The following is a 24,336-nucleotide window of genomic DNA, read 5'->3' as shown; positions in this document are numbered from 1 at the left end:
AATATAATGACAGCAATGATGATAAACATTTGTGTAGCAACTTAAGATTTGCAAAGTATTTTACAAATATTATTTCATTTTATCATCACAACAACTCCAGGAAGTAGGGGCTATTATTATGCCCATATCATAGATGAGGAAACTGAGGCAGGCAGTGCATAAGGTTGCACATCTCTTAAATGTTTGTGGCCAGAGTTGAACTATTTCAGCTGTATGTATGTATGTATGTATATATGTGTATAAATTTATTTTATATATACTTTATATAAAAGTGAGCCATTTAAATTATCACAGGCATATATACTATGTACCCATTCATCAAGATTGGATTTTTATGTATGCCACACACTCAGTCGTCATGTACTTGCTATAGCTACTGAAGAAAAAAAGAATCTTTTCTTTGTATTTGTGTATCTTCACCTATGGTTATAGTCTACTCTAATGAATACCTAATATCTTTATGTTACTGGTAAAGTTTCCTTTAATAGATATATTTCTGAAAAAAAATATATACAAAACTTACAATTTGTACAATTAGATATCTACCCTACATGTACTATTACTATTTATGAAAATCCTATAATCCCTTCCTCAAAACAAAGACTATTTGTAAAGCAAAGAGTCAATGCCATCCCACCCTATGATTTATCATTTTGTAAGTCAAAAGTTTTGCATTTAAAACCCATACACTTGTATTTTAGTAGGCTTTCTACAAGAAAAAAAGCAAGACTTTACATTCCCAGTTTGGTGCCCTGATACCTCTCCTCATAATGGCACGTTCAACCTTAGCAAAATGAAGTACCAAGCCTGCAAGCTCTTTACACAGCTCAATGATATAGGGCTGAGTCTGCTCCAGTCTTCAAATCAAAATAAGGATCACTTAGTCAGATTCCCTTTTCTTCAAGCTCAGAACCTGGTCAGCCATCTCTCTAGCTTGGCCTTGGGTAGAGACTATTTGGATAGTGGCCAAGCTTACACCTGTAGAACAGAAATGTTTCTAAAAGGTGCATTTTAATTCTGTGTCCAAACAGAGCTCTTGTGACTAAAGGGTAGGCCTATCCTGAGGAGAGCACATTCTGAGGCAAATCTTTTTATGCTGCCTCTAACCATTTTAATAATATTATCCAGATAAAATCAATTGAAATGAACACGTAGGACAGACAAAAAAATTTTTTAACATAGCACAGAATCTGAAAGGTGTCTGGAAATGGGTCAGAACAGGAAATTAGGCTAACTGGTAGAAGTGAGCTCTTTGCCCTGTTCCTGCTTCCATAACACTGCTCAAAGACTAGGAAGACAGGATTACCCCACAGTAGGTCCCACGGTGCTCAATCTCTTTCAACACACCTTAGATATAGCTCTGGGTAGCAGGATGTAGGCCAGACCTGCATAACTTGGTAGCAGGTGGGGGCCAAAATTAGAATGGGCTACACTTCTTTGGGCTGCAGATGATTGGTTGCCGCAGGTCACGTGACAAACAGGAGCGTGCACAGTGGCAACCCTACATTTTTCACAGGCCACCCGAAATCCTTTGGTGGGCAGCAAGTGACCTGTGGGCCGTATGTTGTGCAGGCCTGATGGCCAAAACTAGAGAGATGTAACAGAAGAGTCTTTTGGATATATGGGAGGAGGAGAGAATATTGACCTGAAAATATTTTTTAACTGTTTTGTTCTTATTGTTACTATTTTGAACTCCAAAATCTGCTAGTTTGATTTCTATGAGGCAATGCAACCATTACAATCGTGCAGAATATACACTGTACCTAGCCTAGTCGCTGAACATTTGAACATTCATTTCTAGGACTAAATGAATCTGTTCCCTGACAGTATTTTTCTATTTCACCACTTACTATATAACTCTGTTTTCTCATTTTCCAAACACATGGTTGGAGAGTTAGGAAGTACAGACAAAAGGAGGGAAAAAGGAATGATAGGAAAAACAAAAGACTGGTTAAAAAGTGAGGTTGAAGCACAACTCTTGTATTGACAGATATCTGTGTCAGAATGAAAAGGGAAAGAAAGATAAAGTGGAGAGAATTAACAATAGATCTACAAAATATATGGGAGGAGATAAATAGTCTTTCTAAGTATTTACCTGTAAAGCCTGAGCTTACTTATATGAAATATGATGAAAAATGCTTACAATTATTTTATTTCCAAATCAAAGTCTTGCTTTGCTTTCTTGTTTTCCTTTTCAGATTAGCTTGCTGTAAATATTTTGTTTGAACATCTTGAAATGATTTGTAAACATTCCTTACGAGAAAAACCTGATGTTCAATTATTATTCCTGCTTCTAAGGCCAAAGCTAAAAGGTCACAAATGTGTTTCATCAGTGATATCACTGCCCCTTAAATATAAGCATATCTTACTTTTATTAGAACACATGTTAATGATAATATAATTTTTAAAGGAATTTACATGACAACTTTGTTGTATATTTTAAAGAGATAGCATGTTGTACACAGTGAATTTGCAGTTTCATGTGCAGTCTTTTTTTTAATTGTACTATGTTATGGAAATGCTTGTTTTATTCCAGAATTTTTTAAAAAATTAATTAATTTTTAAAACCACACATGGTCCAAAAAAAGTGATTATAAAGCAATGTTTTATACATCAAATCCTGTAAATGTCCTATAGCAAAATGCTATTTTTTTTTCCAAGGGAAAACACGTTGATCTCAAAACAAAATAAAAATCATATGTAAGAATGAAATAAGCCTTTAAAATCATAAATTTAAAGCAAAACTGATAAAATGTAAACAAGATTCAAAATAATTAGCAAAATATATTTTATGAAAATTTGAAATGCAGTACCAGAAACTATATCTTCTTTGAGACCAGTTCAAAGTAAATGAGAGATATTCTATTTATGCTGCCAAATCCTGCAGGTTCAGCTTTTGAATGAACTTTCTAAAGGTAAATGCTTCTTTTCAAAATCTCAGACATTTAGCTTTTCTTTCAAAAAAGGAATTTAGTCTGTATAATATTTCTTAATTGTCTTTTTGTGTCTCTAGTTATGTTATTTTATACCTTCAATTCTTTAGGCTTTTGGGCCTTCCTTACCTTTCTCCTGGTAAGGTATCAAGATACCTGGTAAATTTCATTTCTAAAATTAGCTATTAAAACTGGATTTTGTCACAAACAGTTTCCTTTAAGTAGGTTTTGCCTGCAGTCAGATGCTTAAGGTTTTAGCATAACTCTTAAACTGAAGAAGTTTTCTTTTTGAATTAATTAATAATAAAGCAATTTACATAGAGACACAATGATTTATCTTACCTCTCTGCTTTTTAATAAAAGGAATAAAGACCTTAAGGGAAAGAGAAAGGAAATATTCAAATTCCCACTTGTTTAAAGGGACACCAGATACCTCCCCAAGTAGTCTTTGGTGCATTTTAGAAAAATTAAAATTTAAAAGATTCTTGTTAGTATTTTTTCCCAAGACATGTTGTAATTACTCTTATTTGCCAAGCCGAATGTAAATTCCCTTCTATCATGGAAATGATACTTCTCTTGAGATCAAATTATGTGTGTGTGTGTGTGTGTGTGTGTGTGTACACAGATAAAGATATACAGCGACTCTGATTTGCACAACTGCACAACTCACTCCTGTTCTTCTCCTCCACCCTCACCCCCCACCTCCCATATAGGACACAGATGGACTTAGCAGCTACAAAGTTTACCTTCGGTCTTGCCCAGAAAAAATCACTGTCTTTGGCCACATATTGAATCCAAATTACTACTGGCCTACTAAACCAAATTTAAATTCCTGAAACTTAGCATTCAAGGCCTTTTATGGTTTGTCCCAAACCTACATGTCAAGTCTTATCTCACACTATGCCTGGAATAATCCCTTTCTCACCCTCCATACTCTCTAAAACCACATACACATTTTTGTTCACCTAAATACTACCTACCCTTTCCATGAAGCCATTTTGTGTCCCTCTGTAAAGCACTATCTTTCGGCCTCCTTGTCTTGGAATATCCAACCCTACCCTGTGCTGTTCCTAACCTGAAATGTTTCTTAAGGCTCATCTCCTTTTTTTTCTATGGGTGAATTTTTTTGTGGAGGAGGCTGGAATGGCCTTCATTCCCCTCCCAGACTTCAAAATCATGCTCCCATCCTGGGTATCTTCATCCCCATGCTCCTTTTTTCAGCCCCCTTTTCTATATCTTCCCCCATTAGAATGGAAGCTCTTTGAGGGCAGGTGTTATCTTTCTTTTTGCTTGTATTTGTCTCCCCTGTGCTTAGCACAGTGCCTAGCAGGTAGTAAGCACTTAATAAATGTTTGTTGAAAGCCACTAATATGTGTGCGTACACGTATGTATGTATGCATGTATATATGTAGATGGAGTGATATAAACCAGCCCCACAAAAGATATGTCAAAATAAAATGCTGATAAGGAGGAAAAAATACAACATGGGGAAAAAGTACCATAAGCAAGATCATTTAGGAACACAGAGGATAACTAGGCTAATACAACTAAAGCTAAATTAACCATATTCAAAGTTTAGAAGCTTCTCCTTGGGGTTGTGAGGTAGCTGCTGACCCGTATCTAAACATAGTTCTGTGATTTTGAAGTGCTGAGGAAAATAGCCTATATATTAATTTGAATCAAATGGTAGGGAATAGACAAAAATAAGGTGAATGCAGTTATTCAAGTTGAGATTCTAGAATTTACTTTATCTTATTTCCCAACTACTGATGTTTGTCTTATCTTTCTAACTAGCCTATGCGTGTTAAAGGGCAGAAAAGGTACTTCACATATCTTATGTACAGGGTTAGACACACAGGAGCTACTTGACAAAAAAATCTTCTGAAGAGGAGCTAGTATTGATATAGCATTTTAGGGTTTGCATAGAGCTTTGCTGTTATTACCTTATGTAAAATTCACATCAATTATTGAAAGCAAGTTTCACTATTGGTAACTATTAAAATGATTATGATAGGGTTTTGTTATTGAGGACATTTATATAACCACTCAGGGGTGACAAAGCATTTTTCTCATGACTCTGTGAAGAAGGTAGCGTAAATACTAAGTTAATCTTTTTACAAATAAGAAAAATCAGGCTTAGGAAACTTAAATTACTTCATAGGCTTATAGACTGAGAACTGGAAGGAACCTCCATATTTTAATCCACTAATGTGGTTGTTCTCTCCATCCATGCAGATCACTACCCCTCCTATATGATTTTGGTTAGTGTTCTCCCATAAGCTCATCACTAAAGCTCTAGATAATCATTTCTTCCCTGGCTGAACTACTTTGGGACTTCTCTTACTGACTCTTCCACCATGAACCAGGAAGTCATTGCTGGGATAGCCTTATCATCCTATAAGATCTCATTGGCCTTATTATTCCACCCCATCACTACCCTCTGCCTCTCTGATAGGAGGGTGGGACCATGAAGTTCAAACCTCCATTTCAGGAGAGAGCTCAGTTCATTTCTCTTCCAGTTGCACTACTTTGGGATTTCTCTGAATGACTTCTCCATCATATACCTGCATTGAGTACCTTCTCTTCCTTGCGTCCTTCTTCCCCCACCACTTTTTCAGATTGCTTTTGTGTTTTATCTTCCCCCACTTGATTATAAGCTCCTTGAGGGCAAGGACTTCCTTCTCTCTCTCTTTTTTCCTTTCCCTCTCTTTCTCTCTCTTTTTTCCTTCCTTCCTTCCTTCCTTCCTTCCTTCCTTCCTTCCTTCCTTCCTTCCTTCCTTCCTTCCCTCTTTCCTTCCTTCCTTCTTTCCTTCCCTCTTTCCCTCCTTCCTTTCTTCCTTGCTTCCTTGCTTCCTTCCTTCTTTCCCTCCTTCCCTCCTTCCCTCCTTCCTTCCTTCCTTCCTTCCTTCCTTCCTTCCTTTCCTTCCTTCCTTCCTTCCTTCCTTCCCTTCCTTCCTCTTTCTTTCTTTCTTTCTTTCTTTCTTTCTTTCTTTCTTTCTTTCTTTCTTTCTTTCTTTCTTTCTTTCTTTCTTTCTTTCTTTCTTTCTTTCTTTCTTTCTGTCCTTTTTTTATTTATATCTCCAGCATATAGTACAGTGGCTGCTACATAGTAGGTGGTTAATAAATGTTTATTGACTTTTATTTACTTCCTCTATATCACTAAAGGACAGATTTCAGGGATTCTATTAACTTGAATGGGAAGAAAATTACATCTTTGTCTTTCACTAAACTCTAAATGAAATTTAGCATTTGAATGTAGGAACTAAACATCATTCTGAGAAGGAATCCTTTCAGTTTCACTAGATTGACAAATGTATCATTGCACAAATAAGATTAGGAATCCCTACTCTAAATTTAAAAAAAAAAGGCATGGGGTACCAGTGCAGTAATTGAGCTATCCCTCTGTTCTCTCTCATTCTCTCACTAATGACTAGCCACCTCCTTTTTTTCAACAATATCCTTTCCTACACTTCTTTAACATGTCATTGTTAGAAATATGCAGTATCATGCACTCTCCATTTCCTTCTGGACTACCTACAATTCTGATTCTTCAGACATTGTGAGGATCCATAATTAACAATGACACAGCATCTTTGGGAGCACAATCCTGTTGAAAAGATGAATTTTTGCACCAGACAACAATTTGGGATTGTTAAAAACTCGCATAGCTTCTCAAACGCAATCCACCTCCATGATTTTCTTCTCTTATTCAATTCTAACCCTAAATCATTGCTTTGCTTTGTTTCTTTCAACATATATACAAATATATACATATAAATATATACATCTATATACATGTATTATTTAAAATACATATATGAACACACATATAAAGGTATATGCATGTATATATGTACATACATATATGTATGTGTGTATATATATATATATATATATATATATATATATATATATATGTCCTTGTATGTGTGTGCATAGACAATACACATACTAATTTACTGCCAACTGACTATCAATTCAATTGAATGTTGTAGTCTGGGCAAAAGGCTTATTTCAACCGTTTCATTTTTCTTTTATTGATTGTTAAGCTGTTCTTTTTTTGAGTAATCATTTATTTCATTAAGGAAGGAAAATGAAATCAGCACAATATTAGCTACAAACAGAAACATCTGCAGAACTCTTGCCACTTAGAGGAAATTTTTACTTTTATGCTAGTGGCCAACACTGGTATATGTACTTCTCACTAGCTCATGTCATACTTGACATTAATAATCAGAGGGTTAATGAACACTTATTTCTGTGGTTGCATTTGTTGAGAGATCTTGAGAATTATCTTAAGATATGCAAGGAAGCCTCCTTGTCAGAGGCTAGTCTTAAAGGTGTATTTTGCTTGTAAAAGCTTTTCTGTAATCAATGAAAAACAAAGACATTGTATTCTGTACCCCTTTTAGTCAACTGTATGACCATAAAGACAAAATGTTCTGTACACAATTGTTTGTAAAAGTTTGCCTTTTTTCCTTCTCCTATTGTCACCAAAGGTACCCTTGATGTAGGTACAGGTCATTCTGATAAAAGTTAGAAAGTAGACCTTTCACAGACCATATATAATATTGTAATTCCCAGGGGAAAGTATTGTTTGGCATGTTTATATTTGCTTCTTAAACTTTCTGATTCACAGGGCTTCTTGCTTTCCAACAAGTCTAGAAAATACTACATTACAGAATTTCAGACCAGAAAGGAACCTTACAGGAACCTAGTCTGGCACCTTTATTTAACAGATGAGGAAACTGAGTCCATGAGAAGTGAAATGGATTTCCCCAAATCAGTTAACAAGTGTATACTCTTTACTCTCACTCAATATTCTTTCCATTACACCTAATTGGCTTTATGGTATAAAAGTTAATTCTACCATATGATCTGTAGGCTGTGTGGTATAGTGGAAAGAGCACTGGATTTGGAGTCAGATGTCCAAGGTTCAAATCCCAGTTTTACTTCTTACCTCCTGTGTGACCTTAGGCTGGATAAATTACTGAACCTCTCTGACCCTCCGTTTTCTCATCTGTAAAGTGAAGGGGTTGAATTAGATGACCTTTAAGGTTCCATATAGCTCTCAACCTATAATCCTATGATTCTGAATTAGCTGTATAATACGTAGCCTGAAAACACAATTTCCTCGGCTCTTAACTAAAAAAACAGGACAATGTGTTGAGGTAATCATGACAATTTTAAAACTCAGTCACAGCAATTGAACTTTTATATATACATATACATATATATACATATATGTATACACATATATTATATATATATACATATATATATACACACACGTAACAATATATATGAAAATATAGAGTACCACTAATGAAATTATTGATTATATTACTGACTGAAATTGATTACTGATTTAAAACATTAAAATGTTCTAATTATTTTAATAGATAATTATAATTACAATAGTGCTATGGAATGTGCTTGGGATTTCATTTTGCATAAGGAGCTCTGGCATAAGGAAACTCCCAATAGCAATGCAGACTGGTACCTTCTCTGAAACTGAAAGTCTCAGGGAGTTGCCTAAAGCAGAAGGGTCAAACATGTTATTGCTGCCTGCAGCACTCAGGGGTCCAGCCTGAACCAGACTAAAATGTAATTGGGAAATATTTAACAAAATCAGTGAAAATACAATATAATATGGATAATATTAATAGGTGATTTTTTTTTTAGTTAATATGTAGTCTGCAGGGATCCTTATATACTATTCAGTGGTTATCCAGCCCCTACCCCCCATTTCTATTGGGTACTAGACTAGATTACAGAGCAGTTAAATGATTTACCCAGGATCACAGAGCCAGTAGAGAGGTATGAGAAGTAGAACTTAAACGCATGTCTTCCTGACTCATGGGTTAGATGTTACATTGCTTTTACAATTATAACACATTACATAATTATAATGAGAAATGCTTTATATTTTATTACTTTTATACATGTTATCTCCCTTGATTAGCACAACAACCCTGTGAGATGGTCAAGGAAGATATTTTTATTCCCATTTTGTAGAAAGAGGAAATTGAAGCTCAAAGAAATTAGATGTATAGCTAGTAAATAGTGGATCTGGGCTACCATCTTTAATAATCCCATTCTTCTCTTCACCATAGGGATCCTTTAGAGAGGCAACATCATGTTACAAAAAAGTCAGAAGAGATTTGTGTTCAAATCTTTCCTCAAAACTCCCTAGTAGGAGCTTAATAAATGCTTGTGGATCTGACTTGTCATGTAATCTTAGAAAGCTTCTAGCTCTTTGAGCCTTGGTTTCTTCATGTGTAAAATGGCAAAGAATAATAATAATAGTATGTGTACTTCACAGGATTGCCATAAAGATCAAATGAGATAAGGTATTCAAAGCATTTTGTGAACCTTTTTAAAAATCTTATATAAATGTCACCTATTATTAAAACTATTATTAGATTGTACCTGGAGACATGTGTTCAATTCTGAGCAACTCATTAAAAACATATGGTAAAAGGAAGGTGGTTTAAAAAAAATGCACGTGGCTTAGAAACAATATTACATCAGGAAGGGTTGAAGGGCCTCAAAAAGTCAATCCCACAGAATCTGAGATTTGGACTACACGTAATAGTCATCTAATGCAGCATACTTGAGTAGGCACCCCACCTACAACACATAAAAGTAGTCATCAGGACTTGATGTGAATACTTACAGTAATGGCAGATTCATAACCACCTGAGGGAAATACTTTTTACTTCTGGACAACTTTAATTTTCAAGAATTATTTTTTTTTAAATATTAAGACAAAACCTGCCTCTTCATTTTCTATCCATTTCTCTTAGTTATGTCCTTAGGGACCAAGTAAAGCAAGCACAACTTACCTTCCACTTGACGGTCCTTCAAATCCTAGAATATAGCTATCAGGTCCCTGCTCAAAAGTTCTCTTCTCTATAGGCTGACTATCCCCAATGGCACGGTTCTAAGGCCCTTCACCATCCTGGTCGCTTTTCTCTGGACATATGTGTTAACATATTTGCTAAAACATAATGCTCAGATTTGAACACAGTATTCCAGAGGTAGTCTTTGTAAAGCAAGAAGGACCTTTACCTCCCCCTTCCTATATACAAATGTCAGTTAATATGGTCAAGGTAATATTAGCACCTTTTTTTGATTACCTCACCCATCACGCTGTTAACTTACTATTCACAAATCCATCAGGACTCTTTGACATGAACTTAAGGGTTGAGAATGTTATGAAATCCATAAAATTGAAAGTTGGGGAAAAAACTAGATAACATTAAAGGTACCTTTGATAATTACAAACTATTTGTGCATTTGAGAAGGGTAGAGGAAAGCAAGGAAAACTGTCCTATCCTATTCTGTTTCAGGCTGCTTTGCAAAGAAATGCTACCCCTTTTAGAAGATTCTAAGGGAGCAAATGAGATTCACCACACCAAAATATAACTACTGAAAACACTGGGAACTGTTTCAGTTTAGTTAGCCTGATTGGTAACGTGGTATTAAAAGCATTACAGCTGGTCCAGGTTGTTTGGCTCCTGGTTTTGGCCATTTCTACTCCTTGCAAACCTTTTATACCTTATAAGTCTTTGCAACCAAGCCATAGGGCAGGGGTGGGGAACCTGTGGCCTCAAGGCCACATGTGGCCCTCTAGGTCCTCAAGTGCAGCCCTCTGACTGAGTCCAAGTTTTACAGAACAAATCCTTTTTTAAAGGAGATTTGTTCTGTGAAGTTTGGATTCAGTCAAGTGTGGCCACACTTGAGAACCTAGAAGGCCACATCTGGATTTGAGGGGCCGCAGGTTCCCTACCCCGGCCATAGGCTATCTGCTTCTTTCAATCTGCTCCTCCTCTTTTACTGTACTTGTTCTTTCATATTCTGAGGTAGTAGAGTCAGGAGAAAATTTCTCTAGTTTACTTAATTGGAACTTTTTTCAGCAACCCACAGTAGTTTTGGGTCACTGGATTTAAAGACAGAACAACCTTGTATATCATCCAGTCCAAGGGTTCTTAACTGATGCATCCAAGAACTTGGATAGGAAAAAAAAAATTACAATTTGGCTTCAATATAATTCGTACTTATTTTTATTTTACACTCTTAAAAACATTCTGAGAAGGGATCTATTAGCTTCAAACTACCAAAGGGATCCATGACATAAAAAAAAAAAATTAAGAACTCCTGAGGTCATCTCACTTTACAGATGCTGGAACTAAGCCCCCACAAGTAGTAAACAGCAATGTTCTTTCTATTGCATCACTGTGCTTTGCCATCCAGCCCTGGACTGTTATGATCAGTCTGCTTCGTAATGACCTGATTCTTTTTAGCCCTTGTCCCTCCTCCCCAGTCATTCACTCAGGCTCCCTGACTTGACCTATGTATCTGAGTTGCCAAACTAGCCAGAGAAGGCAATCACTCAGCAAGCTGAATTTTTCAACCAGGTATTTTGGTGTCATTAGCCTCAGCCATACCCAGCAGATATGAGAAAGAACACAGGCTATGCCAACAATATTAAAGTGGGCAGGCTGGGAAAGCCCTTAAGGGATCATTTACTCTAGACACACTTGTACACATGCCATACTAGAGAATCTATTTCAGGGAAAGAGATTTTATAAAATCTCTTCAGATATTAATTCTGATTCTAAAGTCCTCCCTAAAATCTGCCTACCTCCTATTTTCTGCCACCTTAACACATTTCATTCCAATCCATCCTCAGCTATTGTCACAGCATCTTTGAATTGGAAATGACCTCAGAGATCACCTACTCCTGTTTCTCACCTGAAAATCCCCTCAACAACATCTCTGAAGGCGGCCATCTAGCCTTGCTTGAGCACTTCCAATGAATTGGAGCTTACTACATGACAAAGCAGTTCATTCCACTATACATCTCTAAATATGAGATAATGCCTTCTCATACCAAACCAAAATCTGCTTCTCATAATTCCCAACCACAATTGTAAAAAAGCATTAATAAGTTAATCCTTTTTTCACACAATAGCACTTCAAAATTGTGAGATATCTTTCATAGTCTCACTAAGTCATCTCCTCTCCCGGCTAACCATTTCCCTACAATTTTGGTTTCAAACTTTCTTACTACATCAGCTGTCTTCTCCTTGACATGCTATAGTTTATAATGTGCCTTTTAAAATATGGCACCCCTAAGTGTGCACAATACTCTAGTCAGACAATGGAGTGTTCTGACCTGAAAAAGGACAATGGGATATCACCTCCCATGTTTTGGGTATTATATTAATATGGCCTAAGGCAGCATCGGCTTTTTAGGTAGCTAATATGACACAAACTAAGTGTGCAGTCAACTGAGATGTCTATTATTCTTCCCCATCACCCCCACCTCCTTTAACTCTGGTCTTTTGAAAGTTCAGAAAAGTGGACAGAGCTAACCTCAAATTCAGGCAGACCTACTACATAAGACTGGGTGGCCCTGAGCAAGTACCTTAAGAACTCATTGTCTTGGGGCAACTCTCTAAAATTGTCAATTATAAAGAAGGTGCCCTCTGTATGGGGGAGAGGAAGCTCCCCACCTCAGTCTGGACAATTCCTTATAACCAGAGAAGTTCTCCATACTGATGAAATAACAAGTTTTATGCCTACTGTCCAAAAATTGTCGCACCCCCCCCCACCTCTCCTAACCTGAATTTGTATAGTTGGCTTTTTTTCTTTTTTCTTTTCCCTTTGGCTTAACTGAGGACTTTTCTACATCTTATTTTGATAAATTCAGTCTATCATACCAGTGACCGAAAAGATATTTATATTTTCTACCAGCAAAGTACTTCAAAATTTCATTAAATGAGATCTTGAGAACACACAATATGTAAATAAAACTTACCTGAGCCATTTATTTGCATGTGTAAAAATCCAAATGGTAGTGAAGATAGAAGTCTAGAGGCACAACAGGCCATGAAAAAGACTACACACCCAACAACACTGGGCTGGCCCAAGCAATGATAGGAAATTCAATTTCAGAATTGTGTTTGCAAAGCAATCCAATACATTATAGTATGTGCATTATTATTGTATTATATTGAGTAATATCACATTTAAGTAGATTTCATAGCATCATATCAGTGCACAAGGGAATAGAAAAGTGGTTAATAAAACACAGAAGTACAATTTCCTTTCAGTGTTAGTTATGTCCCTATTATACTCAGAGAATAATAATCAGTAGCCCACTTAGTTTGATTTGGGGAGTAAAGGAACAGTAATTACTTCTTGAATAATGTGTCATTAATAAGGGCTTAGGCCTAACACTAGGTAACTTTGGATACTCTGGAAATCTGTAGAAGTCAGTGTCCAGTTGAGATAATGAAAATCATGGCATTTCCTTAGAAACACACATCAGGTCAAAATATAGTGCATGTACAATATAGCATTATGTGTATGCGTAGGCTTATTTTTATGAATACAATTAATAGTTCACCATATTTTCTCCCTCTCTTACATTTGGGTTGCTTTTATTTTTTCCCTTATATAATTCTTCTGGATAACTACTGGGATATTAGCATTTGGTCAGGGCAACTGAAGAGGCACAAGTGATACCACATCTGAAAGTAAAATGAAGAGCATTTAACACTTGTAATCTTTCAATTGCTCTCAGCAAGAATTCAAAGGGAAGTTGGCATAGAACTATTAATTATATTCCCATTTGCAGTAGCAGAGGTCCTAAGAGTCTTCTGCATTCAATTTGGTAGAAGCTCAACTGGGAGCTAGTCACCCATATAACACAGCTCATTTTCCCAATACTAGTAGTATTTGCTAAAATGGGAGTGTGAGGAAATAAGCTCAATAAATATCATAATGATTCTAGAACTGCAGGAAAACAGCATAAGAATGGACGTTATAATACTACCGTTAAGTAGGCCAGACACAGCATTGGCAAAACAAAGCTACTTACTTTGTGGTACATACTTTGAAGACAGTATTTGATGGGGAAAAATGTCACAATTGAGCAGTCTTCTTTTTCTGTCATCAGTGAAACCACTTTTCCATGACCCTGGACCCCAAGATATGATGTACTCTCTATTTGAGGGCCCAGAGAAGTGTAATAATAAAATTCATAAAGACAAGGAGATTAAGGATCAGAGGAGGAGATAAAATAATTAATGAAACTCTAGCACTTTTGTAGATAACCAAAACATACTAGAATCAGGTACTGAATGATTGCGCTGAACAAGAGGAAAAGATAGGACTTGATAGAGGTGAATTGTCTCAATAAAAAGAATTGTGGAAGATTAAAGGGAGGACAGGGACAAGAAGAAGAGGTTGATGAAGAACACTAAAGTTAGTGGAATAGAGTTCAGTTACAGCACTGCAACTTTGCTCTCTGTGAAACCTCAGACAGCTCATAGCAAGTCCATATCTCAGTGTGTCCCATGTGAGATGATGACTCAGTGCTGGAGAACCTGCAACCTCAAAGCCACATGTAGCCCTCTAGGCCCTCAAGTGTGGCCCTTTGACTGAATCCAAATTCCACAGAATGAATCCCCTAAAGGAAAGGATTTGTTCTGTAAAACTTGGACTCAGCCAAAAGGCCTCCCCCGAAGACCTAGAAGGCCACATGTGGCCTCGAGGCCGCAGGTTTCCCACCCCTGTGTGATGATCCATAATGAGACGTCCGGCTCTAAACTCCACGATCTTCCATAGGATCTTTTTCTGAGGCCCCACAGGGAAGATCATCTAGAGAGGAAGCCAAAGTCTCCAAAGCTCAGCCACTTAGCCTTCCTCAGGCCTCTCTTCTCTTCCAATTCCATCCATCTTCAGTTCTGTGGGCATCACACATTAGTCTTTAAAGATAAGAGCTAAGCCTCCATCATTTAGACTAAATGAAAAAGCTAGATAGGAGTTCTTTGGTTCTCAGGCAGTTAAATTTATTCTTTCCTCTGTATTTCCTCAAAATACTCTTCAGTTGCAAGTAAGAACAATCTCTGGGGCTCTCTTCTCCTAAGACTTCCTTATCCTCCCTTTCCTCACATAGCTATGAGACTAATGTCACACAGACACATTGCCCAGGAACCATCGACAACTCCTTTCTATAATTGCTAACCCAACTCCCACTTGCGAGCCAATTACAAGAAAGGGGGGAAAAAATCATGTCAGTTGTGCATTGTTGCTACTACCTCTTTTCTTAGTCAAAATGGAAGTTAATTCCCTTCCAAAAAAGTCTGGAGAACAATCTATTTAAATTATAGTGTTACAATGTGAAGCAAAGATGCATAAGTCAAATACAATTTGGGTTATAATTAGCTATTTCATTGTAGCAAGTTTCTCTGGGAAATCCAGGCTTCCTTTAGTCAGCACATCGAATGGCTTCAAATTCTTTTTTTCCCCCATTTGCTTTAAGAATTCAGAATTCCATATGCAGCAAGATATTGGAGACCACAGGTAAGACAGTGAGAAAAATGGCCAGTAATGAGGAGCTACAGGGACATGAAATGAATTGAAGGGGAGAATTATTCAGAGCATTACCCACGGTGGTATATTTTTGTTAATAATGTAAGAATGAAGTAAGAGAATTTATATGATTACCGCTTCATGGTATAGTCACTTTTTATGGTGATACAGAACCTTTCATAATCATGCAGTTTTTTAAAACTTTTTCTAAATCACATGAAAAGATACAATTTCTGTTACCATCCACCCTTTTAAATCAAGCCACATTATACTATGATTAATTTGTTATGCTGAATTATAAATTGCTAATAAAGTCTTTGGGAAACCAGATTTTTAATGTCTGAAACAGCACTGGAATATGACGGACAAAGACAACACAGTCCTGTTCATTTGAATTGGTCCATATTTATTCCAAGCTTATTTTGTGGAAGGCAACATCTCACCAGAGGTTTATTTAAAAAGACAGTAAGAATCCTTAAAAATCAGTTCTTCAAGTGCTAGTGCTATCTATTCTCTGTCATGGATCTCTAATGACTTCCTTGCCTAAGTCTAGAAAAGATTCTCCTGATATGCCTAGATCTCAGGAAGGAGGCAAGATCTGGACAATGTCCTTGTTGAATCCATGGGCAAACTATCCCATCATGGAAGTCACTCGAAAAGAATAAATATATCTCCAGTGGCTCACCAGGAGGGTGGATGCTCACTGTAGACAAGGACAGCATTGATTTTTATTTCTCCACCAAAGGCTATTATTTGATTAGCTGACTGTCTCCAAGGCCCTGCACTGCTCAGCAGACTGAAACAAAGACCCCATGTAAAAGCATTTTGTCCCAGAAGTGGTTAGTATTAGGGATGTATGTAATACACAATACTACTGAATCAGCACACTGCTGGCAAAACAACCAGAGTTAGCAGGCTGTTATTTAGATGAAATAAATACTGTTGTTAGAGATGTGGAAGCATTATTAAGTACCAACCAGACTAAAGGCTAAAAAGGCTAGATAGGAACCAAAGTGTGGACCAACAGAAATGCTGCCCAGAATTGTATATCCCAACATAGTCCAAAGGGTAGTGATATCTAAACTTTGCTCACCTCCAGAAAACTCTGAGGTCACTGAATTTTGAGAATATTTACTGGGCCTAAGAGATAGGGATAATGAATAATTAAAAAACAATTTAGATTCAGTTTCCATCCCAAAGGTGCCCAAATTCTGTGGGTTTTGTTTGTTTCTTTGAAGTAAAACAAACTTCCATTATCTCCTCAAGCCCTAAGTGATTCACATAGGCTGTCAGAGATGGAACGGACCGCAGGGACCACCGAGTTCAACTCAGACCTGAACAAAGCATTCCCTCTTCGATGTACTAAGACTTTTTTTCTGAAGACTTCAAATGAGGAGGAGCCCACTACTACACCTCAAAGCAGCCCATTACATTTTTAGATAGTTCTACTTTTGGAGGGTTTTCCTTACCTCAAATCTCAAGTGATCATTTTGCAAATTCCACCCACCAAGGAGGTCAAGTCTAATTACTCTTCTCCATGACTGCTTCTCAAATACCTACCTGATGCTAGCGATAATGTCTTTTTCAGGCTATAATCCTCCACACACCCATCATCTCTTCTCATATCTACTTTCTTCAACCAATCAACATGACATTGAAGCCCTCTACCTTCCTGGCTGTCCTCCTTTGGACCCTCTCTAGCTTGTCAAAGTTCTTCCTGACAGTGTTTCCAGAACCAAATGCAACAGTACAGATGCCTGATCAGGGCAGAGTACAGTGGGAATATCTGCCCCCTCATCTGGAATACTATGCTTTTCTTAATTCAGTTTACAAATGTACTAGTTTTCACTTAGGTAGTAGAAGGGGTGATAATTATTCAGAAATGAGGCAACAAGTTACTGACATCTATTTTTCTTTCATGATAACCCTAAGGAAGGAAGTAGTCTGGAATAGACAAGGAACATTGGGAAGGACACCCTAAGCAAAAATAGTTCTACCATGCATCCCACCGTTTAATAATTTGAAAATAAATTCTATTTTCTAAAAGGTCAGGGAATCCAGAATGGTGAGGGATCTGGAAATTGGGATTCTTCTAAATTATCTTAAAAATTAGTAGCTTTATATGAAATTGGGGTTTTTCTAAATGATCATTTAAAAAATAGTAATTGTATATGTACAGCCTATATCAGATTGCATGCCATCTTGGGTAAGGGGAGGAGAAGGAGGGAGAGAAAACCCAAAGTCTTATGGAAGTGAATGTTGAAAACTAAAAATGAATTAATTTTAAAAAATAAAAAAATTACTAATTTTTTAAAATTTTGGATTATTACTGCATCATTAAAAATAGAGGAAACAGGAATGTTTAGCTGAATAAGAGACTATTTAGCAGGGAATATCATAGCTGTCTTTTAATATTTGAAAGATTTTTTCATGGAAATGAGAATAGCTCTGTGCTGCTAGATAAAGCAGAAGTTCCTACCAATATCAGTTGCCAAACAATAGAACAGGCTGCCTTGTGAAGTAATGAACTTCCTATCACTATAAGTATTCAAAGGCTAAAAGACTGTTAGCAATGTTGCAGAGATATTTCCTATATTGAGGGGAAAGTTGGAATAGAAGATTTCAGCAGCCTTCCTTTCATCTCTAACGTTTAATCTTTCTAAGTCCATACTCCAATATATATTACTTTGATATGATTGCTATCCTAACAGCTAACTGAAATAAGTGGGACTGATAAAATGAGAGTTTTGAGTACTTATGCAAAGGATGTCAATGCTTGTAGAAGAACATCATTTAATTAGGATCTGTATCAAAGTTCTATTTTTTTTAAGCTGTCCTATAGGATAGCTTTTTAAGGATAATAAGTTTAGTAGATAATACATATTTCCTAGTGGAATGAGGCAGCAGACCTAGTGGAGAAGGATGGAGTAAAGTCATGTGTTGGAAGGTTGGAGTTTGAGTATGAAAATGAGATTTAAGAATTCCCTTAAGTGTAGCTGTGAATCCTTAGAGAATGAAATATACATTATGTAAATTCCCTTCAGAGTACAATTCTAACATTGAGAAATGAGTGATAAAACTTTTGACTTCCCCTTGGAGATTATGACTCCACAGAATTCTTTTCCAAAGTTCCTTTGCTTTGAGTGAAGGTGGAAAGAGGGAATGATTTTCTTCCTCTTGCCCTGGACACAAGGTCATACCCCTTAAGCATCACCTAGACCCAATCAGGACTCTAAAATATGTAGAAAAACATTGGATTGGAAGTAAGCAGAGTTGGGATCTAGGCCCTGCTCTTCTAATTGTGAGCAAGTAACTCGTTTCTTCAATCTGTAAAAGTGGGGTTAAAGGCAAGCTGATGATTTCCCTTTTAACTCTAAAATTCATAAATCTCTCTGGCTTGTTAGCTATGTTATTACTAGGTCCTCAAACTAATAGGAGTTGCCATGTTATCCCATAGGTCAGAATCCTACTACTATGCAGAGTTCATGCAAAATTCATTTCCAGAAGCATAGATACATGTGTTGTGGTATAACAAGATCGTTGGAGGTTAGAGACTGGTAATTTCATCAGTGTTGAAATTCTAGGTATATTAACTCTCTCCACCAGTACAGGTAAGCAACTCATCTATAACTTATATTCTTGAAGAGCTGCATGGGAAACTTAGAGGTTAAATGACCTACCCATGGTCACACAGCTAGTATAGGTCAAGGTCCTAATTATTCCTAATTATGAGCCCTTTCACTACAGCCCCACTGCCTTTCATATTTGTATGTATTTGTACACAGTCATTTAGTGTTACAGACCAATAATTCTCAAAGCGTGATTCAGGAATCCAATTTAGGGGGTCTGTGAGGTCAAAACTATTTTAATCATAACAATAATATTTTATATGGTAAATATTGATAGATATAGCCCATGTAAACAAAAGCTTTGAGGAATGGGGGAGGGGTTATCCTCAATAATTTAAAAAGTGTAAAGGAGTCAGGGGTGGGGAGGAAAGCTTGAGTACTGTGGCTACAGATAGATCTATGAACGCTTAGGGGGGAAAAAACAGGACCATGACTTTATCAATGAAGAAATTCTAAATTGCAATTTATGATCTTAGAGGATTGCCAGGGGTATTATGAAGTTAAGTAACTTGCCTAGAATTACAGTCAGTATATATCTTGGCCAGCATTTGAATACATGTTTTCTTAAGTACAGAGAACACATGACCTAACCAGGCTTTCTCCACTCATTAAACAACTAGGTGGCACAGTGGATAGAGCACTGGGCCTGAGTTCAAATTTAGCCTCAGACGCTTATTAGCTGTGTGACTCTATGGGAGTTATTTAACGTCTGTCTCTTGTAACCTGAACAGGAGCAGATATAAAGTACTCTGGCATTCAAAGCCCTTGGCAATCCAGCCCCCTCCTAACTTTGCAGTCTTCTTACATCTTATTCTCCACCACATACTCTTTGAGCCAGTAACACTGGCCTCCTGGCTGTTCCACAAACAAAACACAAACAAAAAATCTCGGCTCCGGGCATTTTCTCTGGCACTCCTCCATGCTGGGAATGCCTTCCCTCCTCCACTCTGACTACTGACCTCCTTGATATCCTTTAAGTATCAACTTCAATCCTACCTTCTACTGGAAACCTTCCGCACTTTACTTAATTTCAGTGCTTTTCCTCTGTTAGTTATTTCCTATTTATCCTTTATATCGATTGCTTTGCATGCTATATATTTGGCATATATTTACTTGCATGTTGTCTCTCCCCATATATTGTAAGCTCCTAAAAGGCAGGGGCTATCTTTTGCCTCTTTTTGTATCCCCAGCATTTAGCATAAAATGTTTATAGATGAGCCAAACGAGTAATAATTGTAAAGCACTTAGCATAGTGCCTGGCACATAGTAGGCACTATATAAATGTTAGTTGTTATTATTATTATTATTACAATGTCCTTTGGTGGAAGCATGGCAAGTAAGAACAGAATCACTCGGAACAAGAGCTCACAGTTTTATTAGTAGAGATTTGGGAGGGGTAGAGGGAATGAGGAGGGCACTGTTTTTGGCAGAGAAAATCAGTATTGGGTGGAGTAAGGAAGAGATATAAAGGTATATAGAGGAGAGACAGTGGTATAATAAATAAAAACAACAACAACAACAAAAACCTTACTACTCTAGAAGACTGAAGAACTAGGTTTAATCTAGGCTGTACCACTAACTTTATGACTAGACAAGTTACTTCACTTTTTTGAGCCTTAGCTTCCTCATCTGTAAAATGGGAATGATCATATTTGTTCTTTCTGCCTCACAGGGTCATGACAACACTTGAAGAGCTAGAAAAAAAAATGAATATTCTGAAGTTAAAATTCTGCTGTGTGAACTAGTTTTAGAAAACTATACTCAAGCTGCTTTCTTTTGAGCGATTAAATCATGCAGTTTCCAGAGTGGGTGAAAATGAAAGAGAAGGCTTAGAGGAGCTTCTTCCAAAAATAATAATAATAATAATAATAATAATAATAATAATAATGATGATGATGATGATGATGATGATGATAATGATAAACTAGTAAGAATAATAGCTAGCATTTATATAGTGCTTTAAGATTTGCAAAGCACTTAACACAGGTGATCTCACCCGAGAGATTGTTAACCTCAAAATGAAAGTACCATAAGGAACACATAGTACACAGAGCAAAAGTTTTTTTTTTTGTTTGCTCATCTTTTCAAGGAACCTGCAGGTGTGCGTGCAGCCAGTCACTCTTCCTGAGGTCAGATAAATGCTATCTAAGCCACCAGCAAAGATCCAGTGTATCTCATTGCACTAGAAGACCCATGTGGATTATAAGACTTTCTGGCTACAGAGGTGTGAACCACACAACTCACACAAAAGAAAACACCAAGACTTTTCCCCTGTGACTCAATATTAACTCCTTCAATAAAAAAAAAAAAGAGACAGAGAGAAAGAGAGAGACTACCTTATCGTGTTGAAGGAGTTAATGCAGCTGCCAGAGATGTCTAACACCATAGCAGGTAGTGAGTAGCTAAAATACAGGAAGAGTCTGGCTCATTAAAGGCACGTTCTTAAAGGCCACAGAGCATTTTGCTGTTGTGCCTATCTCTAGGACACCCTTGTTGGCTCCCATTAGGAGTGTATGAATCTGATGGGAAGGTTGTGGGAGACTTTCAGCAGATTGCAGAGGTGTTAAAAATAGATGTTAAGTTGCTAGTGGAGATACTTGGTGAATTCTCTACTTGCAAATTTCTGATTATAATATGTCAAGAGTAAAATACCTTGTCAGGAGTAGTATATAATATATAACAGTATTAGCTCTGTCAGCAAACTGATGCATGATATTTTTGAGCCCTACTTTAAATCTGAATTCAGCAGAAAATGTCCTGCAGGGAACAATCTTGGCCCTTGGGGATTTGACTGGATGACCTAATAAGTTCTCCGAACCTTTACTTTTCAGATGCTGTGGTAGCTCTGGGTGTATTCAGACTCACATTATATATGCTCTGTGCTATGTGTTAAATCATATGCATGCACTGCATGCAGTAGGAGCACTGGAAAATATGTAGTCACGTCATATGGGTGATTTTTCTTTCTTACCTGAACCTACTATTAGTTTTTCAAACTTGCCTGATGGGCTCCACTGTGACAGACTGAGCATTTGCACTGATACAGGCACTAGGCACTATGCTCATAAGTTAGGAGAACTTTAAAGATGCCCAAGGTATATACTCTAACCCATTCAAGACACAGTAGTGGCCAGCTCCCATAAACCTTCTATGCTACCCCTGAACCAGATAGAATCTTGGACTGGAGGGGCTGTATATTGAATTTATTCTATTCCTATATTCATATTCTGTGGAAGAGTCAACTCCTGACACAGACAGCTGCTTCTCTGAGGTCACAGTTGGAATTAGAGGAAGGCAGACACTTAAGAATTCCTTCTCCTGGCTATAGAGCCACAGTAATGTGAGTTACAGAGCTAGAAAGGCCCTGGAAATGATGCAGTTCTTGCTCCTTATTCTACAGATTAGAAAATAGACCAGGGAAAGCTATATGGCTTGTCAGGTGACACAGGAAGCAGAACAGGATTTAAACGCGGGTCTTCCGACTCCAATTTCATGATTTGTACTATATTACACCACCCCCAGACAATAGAAACATGTGACAGATAAGAAAAAAACAAGATCACAGAGAACAAAATACCTCCCCCTTTTAAATAAATAATGATTTTGTTTTGCTTTTTATTTTTATATTACATATGTCCCCCTTTTCCTCCCTTGCCCTTCTTTGTACCTTTGGCCCTCTGAATGGTGTGTAACACATAGAAGAAGCTTAATAAATGTTTGTTAGCTGGGCTGACCCTAATCAGCTTGCCACCCTGTATAACAAAGTTTTTTACAAGAAAGAGAGAGAAAATGCAATTTAACAAAATCAACAATGAACCGTATCTGATCATATATCTAATATTACAAATCCATGGTCCCTCACCAATGTAATGAAAAGAAGGAAAACACCTCTTACTTTTTTAGAAAGATATTTTTTTAAAAATCCATCTTAGAAGTTTCTATATTATTCATTTCATTGCAATTTCCTCCTGCCCACCTTCCACTGCACTATCTGTGTCTTTAACACAATACATATTGTCCCGTCCTTGATGATCTCTTCCTTATTTGTAGTACTGCAATATTTCAGTTTTGTATGATAATTTATATCTTATGACTCTTTACTGTTCTCTAGTTAGTTTTGGCAGAGTCATCTTCTCTTCCCTTTAGACTAAAAACTCCTCAAGCCTAAGTAACGTGGCTCCAACTTTTTTCTAGCCCTCAAAGCATGAAGCTGGACATAAAATACATATGTAATAACTATTTGCTGATATGACTTTATTCTATCCCTAATCGGAGACCACTCCTGCCACCATCACCATCATAAACAGCTTGAGTAAAACTAATGAATATAATCAAAATATCTCATTCACACTTTTTTTTTAACCATTTACAGCCAAAAAGAGGAATGAAAAGTGGTAATCCTTAAATCAGAAAGACCACTAATGCTACCAAAGAAATGAATACAATTCCAAAGCAAAATGATTTTAATCTTTAATTGGATACGTTTCCAAGTACAAAAGCAGTGTACATTTGATCCTCAAATCAGAAAGGCCACAGATGCTACCAGCAAAGAAGTAAAGACACTTCCTAGCCAAAACGATCTCAGCCTCTAATTGGATAAGTTTCCAAGGACAGAAAGCACTTTGTTTTTACATCTAGACAGAAGAAATGAGGAGAATGGAAGCAAATGCTTTGGTCCAAGTGGGATGACAAACTCCTAGGCAGAGAGGATATAAAAGGTGATGAGGGGGAAAAAAAAAAGGCTGACCAATTTTCAGTGGTGAATGGCTTATCTGTGAAAAACACACAGCCTAGTACTTGGAGCACCAAGGCATAATTCTTCAGGAAGTCCACTGTGATCTTCCAGAGGATAATTAACTCTTCCAGGCTATTGAGCGTGAGGAGATAACACCCTGGTGCCAGAAATAGGACCCCTCTGGCTAATAAGCCTCTCACTGTGGACCTCCCCAGGTAAGCAAGCTCAAGGTCACGCCCTCTCCAAACCATCCGAGAAGATGAAAGGACTACACTTACTGTGGCTGTGCCGGAGACAGTCTGCGCACTCGTGTCCGTGGCACTCTGTTCAGAATGCGTCTGCGCTGGAGGGTACATGTTTAACGTGTGCTCTGGGACTGTAGTCTGGCCTGTGTACTCTGGAGCGGGATGAGGATGGGGAGCCGTATATTCTGCAGGGATGCCATTCTGAGGGGGAGCAAACTGGGCGGAGGCATAAGGCTGTGCCATTGTGTCAGGAGCTGCTGTAGCTTCCTGATTACCCTGGAAAGCAAAAGGAAAAAGCAACATCAGTCAGGAGCCACATAGAAACTTCTCCAGAATCGAAAGAGAATTAAGGGCCCAACATCAGCTTCCCCTTAAGGACTGTGTCCTGTTTGATCCTGAAGAGC

The 24,336-nt window shown here is 37.3% G+C and overlaps 1 protein-coding gene across 42 annotated transcripts in view; it reads right to left on the bottom strand.

The window, feature by feature from the left end:
• Positions 1–24,336, bottom strand: part of RBFOX1 (RNA binding fox-1 homolog 1) — a 1,746,265-nt gene that overhangs the window by 155,467 nt on the left and 1,566,462 nt on the right. For all 42 annotated transcript variants that reach the window (XM_078152767.1, XM_078152757.1, XM_078152768.1 and 39 more), the window contains one exon: positions 23,966–24,208. In XM_078152767.1, the coding sequence (XP_078008893.1) occupies positions 23,966–24,208 (243 nt within the window). The remainder of the gene's footprint in view (positions 1–23,965; positions 24,209–24,336) is intronic.

Source organism: Phascolarctos cinereus, unplaced genomic scaffold (genome assembly GCF_003287225.1).
Source record: "Phascolarctos cinereus isolate Bilbo 61053 unplaced genomic scaffold, phaCin_HiC Scaffold_4;HRSCAF=312, whole genome shotgun sequence".
NCBI lineage: Eukaryota > Metazoa > Chordata > Mammalia > Diprotodontia > Phascolarctidae > Phascolarctos > Phascolarctos cinereus.
The sequence above is the reverse complement of the archived record's forward strand: the minus strand, read 5'-3'. Positions and strand labels throughout refer to the sequence as shown.